General features: G+C 37.6%; 1 protein-coding gene across 1 annotated transcript; it reads left to right on the forward strand.

Annotated features, from left to right (window-relative positions):
• The first annotated feature begins 5,058 nt into the window (after window positions 1–5,058).
• On the forward strand, window positions 5,059–11,944 carry LOC103698262. The gene is made up of 9 exons (XM_008783790.3): window positions 5,059–5,363; window positions 5,484–5,768; window positions 7,099–7,152; window positions 7,252–7,461; window positions 8,944–9,089; window positions 9,186–9,283; window positions 11,046–11,170; window positions 11,256–11,419; window positions 11,547–11,944. Exons 1-9 carry the CDS (start codon window positions 5,178–5,180, stop codon window positions 11,566–11,568), a joined length of 1,290 nt encoding a protein of 429 aa, XP_008782012.1. The 5' UTR covers window positions 5,059–5,177; the 3' UTR covers window positions 11,569–11,944.
• Window positions 11,945–13,062: the final 1,118 nt, after the last annotated feature.

The raw sequence follows: 13,062 nt of genomic DNA on the forward strand, positions 1-13,062 counted from the left end.
GCTGTAGCCACATCCTGTCAACTGTCGTCTTGTAGCTGAAGGCATGGCCGATTACCTCACTGTAGCTTATAGCTACTAGGCATTAGCTTTCAGGCTTCAGCCTTTCATTGCGAAGAGTGAAGACTGCGATGGGCCTTCTTTAGGACGGGGGCCTTAGGCGACCGCTTCACTTACCTAAAGCTTGAGCCAGCCTTGAAAGAGGGGAGACCGGGAGAGAACTCAGTGAAAACTGAAAAGGCAGAGAACTGAGAGAAGGAAAACTGAGCTTCAACTCGGGAAGGGGGGAGAGAAGAATTTTCTGATTTTCAAGCTTCAGCAAAATAAAAAAGGCAGAGAAGGGGGGAGAGAAGCCGGACTGCCGGAGGCCCAGAGATCGGAGAGAAGCCGAGAAGCGGAGAACGAGAGAAGGGCCCAAAGGGGGAGACTGGGAGAGAAGCCGAGAAGGGGGCCTAGTAGAGAAGGATTAAAGGGTTTTCAGGCTTCAGCAAAAAAAAAAAAAAAAAGGCAGAAAAGGGGGGAGAGAAGCAGGAGGTTGTCTATTGTCGAGAAGGGGCCATAGCCTATTTCCTATAGCCGTAGCCTGTCGGCAAGGGGCTGTAGGCTGTAGCCACGTTCTGTCCACTGTCATCTTGAAGCTGAAGGCATGACTGGTTACCTCACTGTAGCTTGTAGTCACTAGGCACTAGCTTTCATGCTTCAGCCTTTCACTGTGAAGAGTGAAGACTGTAGTGGGCCTTCTTTGAGCCGGGGGCCTTAGGCGGCCGCCTCACTCGCCTAAGGCTTGAGCCACCCCTGTTTGCAGGTATTCTATCCATTGCCATTCCTCATCGAATGACTTTATGCTATAAAGTTTCCTCTCGTAGCTAATAGCTTTGTCAAACCCGGAGAAATATGGAAGAGAGAGTATCAGATAGCCGAATACGGTATGAATGAGAGTTCTACATGCCAATAGGCTATCTTCTAGGGGTAGCCCAACATGCCGAACCGTTTGGCCACAGCCTATTTACACCAAACCTAAGATAAAACGAACAAAGTGGCAATTTTATTTGTGTCCCGACCCAGATCTTGCCAACCTGACCCAAACCTGGCCTTCTTGGTCTGGCTAGTCTACACCAGGCGTTGTTGCTATCTTTTAGTATAGCAAGCCAAATTACAGAGATCATACCTAATTATTACATGTACACATGATGTCCGTTATCTTAATTACATTCAATTATCACAAAAGAGAGCTCAAATTTTGAATCGCGCATACCAACGAGATTCTGGTCGTTCAACCGTTGGAAGCCCAAAAGGACAGTAATCCATCAGGCGTCTTTCCTTTAATTTGACATGGAACCAAAGAAAAGCAAAGGAAACGAGAGAGCAAGAAGCTTTGATGTTCGAATCATTCAACTTAAGTGTGAATGTTTGAAAAGCATGCTAAATATCAGAATAATAGCAAATTACGAGGAGAAAATTTATCAAAAGACTAGAAGGAAAAAAAAGAGGATAATTTTAACAAACTAGCATATAACGTGCACAGTGCCTGAAGTATATTTTTTCTCTTAAAAAGCTTGAATAGCTAAATTTTTTTTGCATGTTAACTAATAAACTTTAATGATTCTCGAGCAAAAAATTTCTATCATTATATAATAATGACAGGAGAAATTTGCAAGAGCTAAGACTCCAGAAGCTCCATTATTAATACCAATATCATGTTGGCCCATATCATATGCAAGGCTCAAATTTTCTTTTTCTTCAACAATTTTTAAAATGCAATATGACATGTAACAAATTATAATCCATGGAATATTGCAATAGCCAAATTTTTATTACATATTAAGCAATGGATCTTAATGATGGCGGAACATATGAATATTGGCGTTCATGCGTATAAAGCTTTGTATAATCTGAACATCCATTACAGAGATGTATTAGATTTTCATTGACAGCATGGATGTTATTGTGCATATCACACCTACCTTCAGATGCAACAAGTATTCATCTCACGATGGACAAATGCAACCTGAAGCACAATTCATGCACTGCGCACAACCAACTTAACCTCACTATTCTCAGCAGCCAGCAAAGATGAGGAGAATAAACCTTAATGATTACAAGTATTGGTGCATCTGTTTTTCAGAAAAATGCTGTCCATAACATCCAAGAATTGTGCGAAGAAAATAGGCATGTTTAAAAGAACACGATAATTACCAAAAACAAGCCAGGCCCAACTCCTAAGGGGGGGCTCTCTCCCTGCGCATGATGATCGAGCGTGACGCGCTCGACTCCCGCAGGGGGCTCCCTTCCTGCGTGTGATGATCGAGCACGACGCGCTTGGTTAACCTGTTTTCGGATCTGATCTGTTAGATTGCCTTGGGCCTCCATTGGGCTCATGCGCGCGTGAGTTTCTTACTTTTTTTTGCTTTACCATGTTAAAAAGATTGAAGACTATATAAAGACCATTTGAGTTTCATCTTTTCTAATGTAGGACTAAAGAAAGTATATAGAAGAAAACAAAGGATAGGCTTATAATTTTTGAAATACTCCAACAAGTGCTTTACACCGTAAATTAATTTGTTTCTGAAGATTAAAACATGGCTAAATTCCACTGGATAAGGTGGAGATAAGCTCCCTAGTGTTCCCAGCTCAGCGGCCAATCGTATACCATTTATTTGGAGCATTGATTTCCCTTGGACACTCAAAAGACAGTCACTGGTTCCATGAATTTTCTGCTAGTTGCGACCATCGTCCAAGAAAGTGTCTACGTCCACCAATTTTGAGTGGTTTAGCCGTTAGCTTGTTTTGGGATTGTTAGGGTAGATATTTAGAACTGATAGGTTAAGAATGTGTCTGTTTTGGAGCTTGTGGGTCAACATCTTGATATGACCCATATCATATGATGGAGCAAGGTTTTACCCTCAAACTCCAACACTATCTTTTCTTTTTCTTTTTTCTTTCTAAATCAAGTTGAACTCAAGCTGCCATAGGTGATTGCTCCAAAGGCCTAGCAAGATTTTTAAGATCTTTCAAAACTTTCATCCATACAACACTATTTTTTATTACAATATTAAAATATTATATAGTTTTAAAATTATAATATAAAAAATTAATTCTAGATAAATTTAATTGAGTTGAGCCTAAGTGAGCCATGACTAGCTCTAGTTTGGCTTGTTTCAGTAATTGAGCATGTTGAAATTCAAGTTGACTGTAGGCTGCTCATGAATAGCTTGTTCGTTTGAAAATTCTCGATCTAGAATAGTAGCGATAGATATTGGTGTAACAGCTTTTAGTTCGATCTTATTTAAAATTAAACGTTTGAATTGTCTCCTCTAGCTAAGGATTAGCGATGCGATGACAAGTTCACTAATAGCCTCATTTTCAGATTCTGCTTTAACATCTTGTCATGATTCTCTCTTATCTCTATTAGATAAAATACTAGAGTTCTTTAGTGCGTGTGTAGACATTTGAAATTGATGTTTTGACTCCATGCATCCAATTGCCTGGTTCGTTGGACCAACAACATCATATGAGATATCTAGTGGGGGGAATGTTGGGTAGATATTATTTACACCTCATTCCTTGGTTCTCCATTCCTTATTCAAGCTTGGCATTGTTATCTCCATCACCAACAATGTAGATATCAGGCAAGCCAAAGCTTTCTCTCCAATTCTCATTCTTCCATAATTTGAAGGAAAAAATTCTTTTATACAACACTCAACAAAGGCAAAAAAAAAAAAGAAAAACTTCAAGAATTTCAAGGAAAATAATGTTTTGCTAATATATTGCTGTCGTAGAAGTCTCATGGTACCATGCAAATTGGATTTTCATTACAATCTTGGATTCTGGGTGTAGTTTCATAAGTATTGTTTTTGTAATTTACCAAATCAAATCATAAATTAGATTTATCAAATAAAAAGTAATAAGAGAATATAGGCACTTAAATGATGCCTAAAATCGTAAATCAACACTCCACTAGCAAGTCATGTTGTAGCAAATGATCTTGAGGTAAGAGTTTGAATTAGCAGTGCTCCACTTTGTGAACATTTATGGTAACAAAGAGAACTATTTTTTTAAGAAAAATAAAGAACATTTGATGTTATAGGAAATTTTAGAACAAAAGGGCACATTGATGGAAAAAAAGTGAAAAAAAAGAAGAGAATTATCATTGTGTCTGCTCTTTGCTTTCCTTGTATTTCAAAAGGTCTCGACCGATCTTTTAATTTTCATATGTTTCATGAGTTCATTTGGATGAGTAGGTGTATATGTGCATGTGCATTACCTTTAGCTGAAAAGGCACATATTATTAGTTATTAGTTATTAGTGTGAAAAGAAATAATATGCCAAAGTTTGAATCAATTGCTAGTCCTTTATAAATAAATAAAAGCTGGCTTCTAATAATACTTAAATCATGTTGTTTCTCTTCATCTTTTTTCCCCTTATTATTGCTTGCTTTTTGAACAAAGTTCTGCTGTCCGTTCCAATCAAAGCCAGCTCCATTCCAAGGACACCACGTTCCACATAACGCCCACGCCAATGTCATAAAATAAAAACAAAATCCAAAAAGACAAGGATCCAAATATGATGCAACGACAAGAATGCCGCCACCAATGTTCTCTGCAGCAGTTCTTATCCTTCACATTTCCGGTTCACATTTCAGAGTTTTTTTTTTTTTAATATACATTGGCATGCGTGACATAATAGAGATGTGAGTACTGTCAACAAAATTAAAAAAAATAGATAAAAAAACAACTATTTGATTTATTTAAAAAAATTTATTAGAGTAATGCGCCGTAAAAAATGGCATCTAGTTAATTATATTATTTATTTTCTGATAAATATGGATGGCACAGAAGAAGTCACAGCCCCGTGAGCCTCTGAATGTCGTGGAGCAAAGCTGTCCGTCCCTTGCAGTATGTCGCCTTCAAATTCACTCGACTACGGTAGCCAATTTGTTTTTGAGATGGATGCAGTTCGCTTGCAGAAGTTGAGAGCGAAACGCAGTTTGTCAAAAAAGGGAAAAAAAAATCTTTAAGGGCGGCCATCAGCTGTTACCTCGGTCAAAAGAAGAAAAAAAAATTAAAATAAAATAAAGAAAGGAAGACCGTCCGAGATTATTATATTACCGGCTCTCCGACGTACCTTCACTGATTCTAAACCGGTAGGATTTCCTCGTTCTTGTGTTGTGAGCTCCAACCATGAGCTGCTCTCCCCTGACCTCCTCCTCCCCTCTCAAACTCCGCCTCTCTTTCTCCTCCCAAAGAAAAAAACTCGTCCTCTGCCGCTTCCCCCGCGCCGAGGCCGCCCTCGCCGCGGCCGGCCTCCCCCGTGTCGTCCTCCACGACTCCCTCGACACCGCCGGCATCGACACCCGGTTCGCCAGGGTGAGAGACGACCTCCTCCAAAATCATACACACTCCTGTTTTCCGTTGAGTTTTTTTTCTCTTTTTTTTGTTACTTCGTTGGTTCATGGTGGCTGAATTGGGAAATTGTGAGAGAATCAGGCTGCGAGGGAGAGCTTCTGCCAGCAGGTGGGAAAGCTGTCCGGGATCGACTTGGAGTCGAGCATCACCATCAGCAGAGGGGCTGATCTTGCCAAGGCGGCGCTTCATATTGCGGCGGAGGATGATTCTCTCGTCTCGCACTCGTCGGTTCCGCTCCCCGTCGATGCGTTTATCGACCGGCTCGATGATCTCTCCATGGGCTTCTGCTCACTTTACTTGCCCCCCTCCAATGCGGCGCCGGAGGTTTTCTTTGGGAATTTGGAAAGATACTTCTATGTTCACAAGGTATGCATCCCTGATGCTCTGAAACTAAAGAAGGGTCCAGGGAAGTTGTAAAGGTTTTGAACAGTTTAATTCAAGTTAGAGATGCTCGCTCTGTTTGCATTTTAGTGTCGCCCCTCTAGTTTGGAGATGTGATACTGCAATCTAATTCCACGAAATCCAAGAAGCAGAAGAGCTTTATGGGTTTGATGGATGAAATCAACCACAATTATCAATAGTTGCTCAGCGTGTACAGGTTTATTGGGCTGCCCCTCTCATTTACACACATACATAATACATAAGCATGGAAATTAATATCCCTAAAGTATTTCTTATACCACTTAAATTGAGTTAAAAACATTTGTGGGAGAAAACTTGTTGATCTAGTTATCTAATGAGAATTCGGAAATTAACAAGAGAAGATTGACTGGAGCAGAGGGATTATACTACTTTTATATGAAAATAAAGGTGATGTGCAGACAAGTAACACTTGTAGTGAAATAAATTGTTGAGACCGGGGATGAAAATTTACGGCAAAATGGACAACAAAAATTAAGAAAAATAAAAATAATATCGGAAAACCAACTGCATTTATATCAATAGGCTATATCTTCTTGGTAAGGCGATCGATGGAATGAAATGGTTAGACTTAAAGACAACATATCTACATATGAGTTTTATCAACTTGTATTTATCATATGATAGAGCAGCACAATAGGTTAATTGGGCATCAAGGCAGAAGCCTACTGATATCTTGAAAGTGTTTTTAATGCTTTACACTTATATAAATGCTAATGTACTGATATTTAAGAAAAATTGTCGATGCTGTTGAACTGAAGACTAATTGAGTAGGTTTGTATAAAGAACAATCGCATGGGATCAGCTGGGCTATTTGAAAACTTTGGTGCAAGTAATATTAACCATGGTTGGGGTAAGACTACCCTGACTTGAATTTCACTTGCCTTTTCTAACGCAATTTCAAGATCCATTTTATGAGCACTATTATACAGGCTTTATGCAGTATTTCGGCTGTCTACTTGTGCAGCTGTGTCGCATATTTCGAACAATATTTTTATGGCCTCTAGGGTTCTCATGTTCATAACTTATTGCTTGACATGACACTTCAACATCATGCTAAGTGTGCTTTCTTTTTTCTAGTTTCGCTACTGTTGCGTTTAATTTATAGATGGGTGTTCCGTGAAGTTATTTTAATTCAACCTTATGGTTGCTCAGCTTATTTGAGTGAGGCAATTCATATTTTGGGAATTCAATCAGTATTGAACATTTGACATTTACAGCATACTGTTTTATTTCTTGTTATAGGGAACTAATGCTAGTTCTCTCATTTTGTCAGGGGTTTCGCAGGGTGGATATCACGTCTGATTCAAAGGCTTTATATCTCCATTCAGTATGTTCTTCTCATCTTAATTTGTGTTATTTTGCAATATTAGAATTATTATTTTTTTGATGAGACATCTTTTTTACTCTCTTTCTATACTATGACCAGGTTTTGACATGTCGATCAGGATCTGCAATTATGCTGTCGCTTATATACTCAGAAATGTTGAAATCGCTAAGGATATGCGGCTTTCTGGATTTTGATGCAGAGATCTACTTTCCCCATGACTTTGTTGGTCTTCCTAGGGGATACCAGAAACAGAAAAGTAAAATGTCAGATCAACCTGATATTATGACATCAAAGTCACTCCTTGTCGAGGTGAGTTTATCATTCTGTATTTGATAATGATGCATTGTACTGACGTGATATAATACACTAATTTACATGATATATAGAGAATTATTGGCACTAGGAATTTATAGTTGAAAATAACATATTTATAATGTTTGTATTAATAATTAGTTCAAATCATGTGCTTTATTTATACCATTACAGTCATTGTTACCTTTTACTAACCCAGTTTTGTCCAGTAATTGTTAATAATTTATTTATTGTTTTTAGTAGTTAATTGTTAAAAATTAATTAAATATTAAAGTTTATTTTTGCCTCAACTGAACAAAAAAAACCTTCACAAGATTATAGGTTATCATAAAACATAGAATGACAGTTCTGATTTTCTTCAACAGTATAAGTCTCTTCTATAAAAGTTTCTACAGAGGGAAGATATAGCAACCAGGGGATTAGCCAGTGTAGAGACACAGCTGGGAGCAATCAATCATGATGTTCCACAATCATAAAGTAGGGAGAGTAGATATGTAATAGTGATCCCATATCACCTTGAGGGTACATGTACATAATGAGTTGTGCTTCATGGGATGACAGTTGCTCTGCCTCATCTCAAGAGATTGAGGTATTCAACTTTTTTTGTTTGCTGGAAAGATGAATATCCGGCATCAAACAAAATGAACAAAATGAAGAATACGGCGCCATAACACCTCGGTAATATTATTTTCCTGTTAATATTGCTATTGGAGGAAAGGTGATCATCTGAATATAGAAATTGGTGAACTCTAGAAGTGTCATAAAGAATTGAGAAACTGGACCAACTCATTCTAGACTTCGACAATGAGTTGGCAAAAGATTGGCTGACAAGTTGTACTTATTAACAAAGTTGAGTAAATTGACGACCAGTAAAGGTTGATAATTATCTAAGGGTGGACCATAAGAAATTGTCTCATTTTCAGTTTATTGGAGGTTGATGAGATCTATCTCAACAAGGTGTATATACATGATTGCAATTGATTTGCATTACTGCATATTTCCGACTTTAGTTTGTCAAATAACATGTTTTTCTGGAACTTCATGAGAGCTTTAGAGAGGAATTGGTAGATTCAATCACTCATTGTGGTTCTCCACAGTCAGCAAAGTATTCTATTAGCCCCCTTACACTGTAGATTGTTAACAGTGATCACAAAATATAGATGCTTGATTTTACCTTATTTTCGGTAGCAAATAGGTGAATTAGTTTGCAGGGCCAACATATTGCTTGGCAAGAACTTGATGGGATTTTGGATTTTTCATGCTCCAACATTAGCACTTAAGAGTTGGAACAAACTAATAAGGTCTTTCTCATTTAAACTTTTACATATATATGCATTTGGATGTCTGTTTCAAGCAACATGTTTCATTCTCCATTTATTGATTCAGCCAAGTTAGTATCAACTTTTTCTCTGGAGAGACTTCTTAAATTGGGCATGGGAAACTTCTGATCCATTTATTTCTATTTATTACTCTTTGCAGGTACTAAGGAATCTAAAAGATGCTTTCTGGCCATTCCAGTATGATCATTCTAGCAGTTTATTTTTGAGAGCAGCGCATGCTGCAAATCACATTTATGGATCAAGCATTGAAGGGGAAAGGAACTCAAAGTCAGATAGCAATGTGAGGTCAGCCTTTATCTTCTACAGGAGGTTTTAATTTGTTTCTTGAGATATTACAATTTGTATAGTAGTTGACTTGGGTATTGTAACTTGTGCTTGCAGTGCTTTAGAGATAGCTTCTGCCAAGGCTGCTCAGCATAGGATAGAACGTGGAGTTTGGACTACTGTGTGCTTTGGTGATATGCGGCGTGCATTGGCAGGTGTTTATATCATTTGCTTTTTATTCTCTTAAGTCTAACGGCTTATATGTTTTCCTCCTACTTTTGACAGAATATCTATCATTCCATTCAAGATGTCATGGTGTCCCAAATGTTTTCAAACTAGAGACATAGAGAAAACAAAAAGATGAAATGAGTGCAACATAAACCTCCCTAAGTTTACATAATATTGTGTTCATAAAATCATGTTATATGAGTTGCTAACCTAAAATAAACAAACTTTTCTCATCTATGTACAATAAGCTCTTCTGGGCAGCCAGTCTTTTTTTCCCCCCAAAGTATGCTTCTTGCAGCCAACTGTAAACCTAATGCCAACCCTCTACTAAATCACCTCAAACCCTTGGCTTACGGAAGCTTACAGAAAGAAAGAGGCTTGCCTTGAGAAAAAGGTTTCTTGGAAAGTGTTTAATATTCCCCGTTCTGTTTTGATATACTCTCAGAAATTATATTAGCAAGCATATATTATTTTTAAATATACCTAGGTTTTGATGGCTGAAGGATAATTTTATTTTTGAACCCTCGACATGGCCTTTGCAAGTTAAAACACATGCCACTGATGCAGGTTGAAACCAATTAATTGCCTTGTCAAATATTTTTTTTTTTTTCAAAAAATAAAATGCCATGTCAATGACCAAACAGAGGCACAAGTATCCAGACCAACATACAGACTCTTGTTTACTTTATAGAGCTCATTACCTTCTCTTCCTATTTTATGCAGTAATTTTTCCTTTGTTGATGAAATTACGTTTAGTGTGATATCTCATATTGATTTTTTTTGTTAAGACAGTGGTAAACAAGTTTTGAAGCATATTATTGGAAAGGTATAAGATCATGAACGTAAATTAGTATTGCATACTATTATGGATGTTGCAATGTCCGGTTATGATATGTGAGGATACCTTATAATCAGATAGGAGCATCAGATGGAATGCATGTTGCAGGATCATGATATGGTTATAGAGTTGTAATCTCTAGCACATCTATAAAGGCAACGCTACAATCAATTAAAAAGGTGAATTTAGGAGTTCCAATGGGTGGAGCCATGACCCTATTGGAAACGATGGATTCACATGATCTAGACCATCACATTGACAATATTAGGTGATTTCTAGCATTCAAAATTCAAGGGGTTTGCAAGATCAAGGACCTCTCTCTTTGACCATCTTCTCTCCTCAGCTGATTCTAAAGCTGTTAGAAATGGTTGAAGGATGTTTTGTACATAGAGTTGTTGGAAATCAAACATCTTCTCAAACATCTTAAATGGAATCAGCTTCGGCACACACCTCTTCAGCCTGGTCACCAAGCAACTTGTATTGTTAGGCTTTAATATGCGGGTGCAAAAATGAATGATATGAAGTGGTTTCAAATTGCAGGTTTTGGTAAATGATTTATTTAATGTTTTTTGTTGTTTGCTTTTTTTTTTCTCAACTCACGTTCATTGTACTGAGATCTGGTCTAATCATGGACTGCATTCGTCTTATGTTGTTCTGCAATTGTCAAGTCTCAGAAATTATAGAATATCTTTTTTCGCGCCGGGGGGGGGGGGTGTCCTGTTTCCTGTGTAGTATTTATTGTTAAGATTGACTCAAATGGGACTTGGGTCCATTGCCTGGCACTTCTCACATGAACTCTTTGAGATCGTATCATGTTATAAACAAATAACTGATCTTTAGACTATTTCATTTTAGAAGTATTTCTGCTGTGCATCCATTTTATAGTTGTTGATTAAATTCTCTTTTGACAGCTTGTGAACGCCTTATATTCCTGGACATTGATTTCCGAGAATTAAGAGATTATGCAATTCTCCTATACCATTGTGGACTTTATGAGGAATGTTCACAGTGCTTGAAATCATATGAAACTGCAAAGGTAATGTATATGATACCCGAATCATGTGCTAAGACCAGAAATTACTAATGCATTGGTAAAACTAAAGATAATTACACTGTTGCAGAGTTGTTCTCCATGTCCAAAGTCTCGATCCGATCAAGTAAGGGAGGAGTTGGAGGAAGATGCGGTAGAGAATTTAAAAGCACGTTTAAACCTCATTTTAGGAGAGGAAGGTTGGAGCAAGCGCAAGATAGGTGCTAGTTATGGGGGTTGCAATTTGGAACCATGGTAGGTTCCTCTCTCATGTCATCCACAACAAGTAAACAATGATTCACACAAGCAGCATTTAATCATGGTTGAGCATTTGGTAGGCAAACTATAGAATTATATTACCGTAAATTCTGTGATTATGTAGCACGGAATGGATGGGCTGCTGATGGAGTGGGTTATCAACAATGAGCAGCAGTTTCTTTCAATAAATGCATGCTTATGCAGGTGGGATTGGAACTGGCAAAAAGATCCAGGTTTGAACCCAGAAAGTAGCATTCACATTGTATCCACAAGAGTTATCTGAAAGTGCTGAAAGTTTCTCCTTTGCATTGTTTAATCTTGATTCCTTTTCCTAAAACCTTGTTCTCTTGTGACATTATTATCAGTTCTACATTGCATCCCAACTACAAGCATATTCAGTTTGTTATGTGCAATTATTTGGAGAGAAGCAATGTAGTGTGGAATTCTTGTATATCACTGCCCTGAGACAGTATTCTCTAACTTATTGAAAAACTCTCTAATGTCTATGAACTTCTTTATTCACATGAATTAGCCCTTGGACCATCAAAAACTGAAGAACGGTACAAACCTTACCCCACAACTTGAATGTTCAAATTGTCTGTGTAAATCCCAAACTTTGCGATGATCAAGGAAGCTTTTCTCCCATGTATTCCTGTCCATCTTTGACCTAAAGAACTTGGAATAAAAAATGGTGAACTATAATGTGATCCTCGATCGTACCAATGCTAGCCATCTCTATTTTTAATATCATCATGGGGATTGTTTTTGGGGTAAAACCAGATTTTATCAATACCAATCTAGAGAAAATACATCAGTGTGATGCAATGTGTGAAAAATCAGTATGAATATCCGACATTGCAGTTCACAAAGTAGTTCTGGTATCATTACAGGGAGTTCTTTTCAAATTTATGGTAATTTGGCCTAGGTATAATCCCAACAAATCGAGTTGGTAGCCAAATGTTCTTAGAGTTGGATAGGTGACGATGAGAACATTAGATTGGGAGCAACTGTAACATTTACTTCCTGTTGATACGTTGCAAAAAAAAGTGCAATGGACTTCTAAGGCCGGAGAAAGTGATGAATAGATCTTCGAAAGCTGCAAGCATTCAGTTCATTTGCAAGGTCAAGCAGGTAGGAGACCAAGGAATCTATGATGGAGGACATTGTAGTATTAGAGGTGATGCCAATTTGGAATCAAGTGAAGTGACCAGAGACAAAACTGGTCACAAGTTTTTATTTCTAAGAAAAAGATGGGATTGTGCTCTCAGGAATTAACTTGCCTTCCTCTACTAGGTCTAAATGCAGAATAGTGCCCAACATTTGGAGGGTTCTCCATAGTTTAGCAATCAGCAACAAGATTTCTGTACTTTCCAAGGAATCCATCATGTCTGTTTACTTCTCTTACCATTGACTCCGGTTCGCACATGTTAAGTATTATTTCCTCTATTTTGTAGAACCTGTTTCAGCTCTCTCAAAGTATACATTCATAAAGAGGTTTTTTGTAGATTAGTCCTTGATAATTTTATATCTGCTTGTTAATCTCTACCTTTTCATATTTGTATCTTAATCTTTAAAATCTTGTAATTTATTATTTATACATCCTAAATTCAGCTAGGGAAGGACGAAATATTTCATTTTTA

This window comes from Phoenix dactylifera, chromosome 13, assembly GCF_009389715.1.
Source record: "Phoenix dactylifera cultivar Barhee BC4 chromosome 13, palm_55x_up_171113_PBpolish2nd_filt_p, whole genome shotgun sequence".
Lineage (NCBI taxonomy): Eukaryota > Viridiplantae > Streptophyta > Magnoliopsida > Arecales > Arecaceae > Phoenix > Phoenix dactylifera.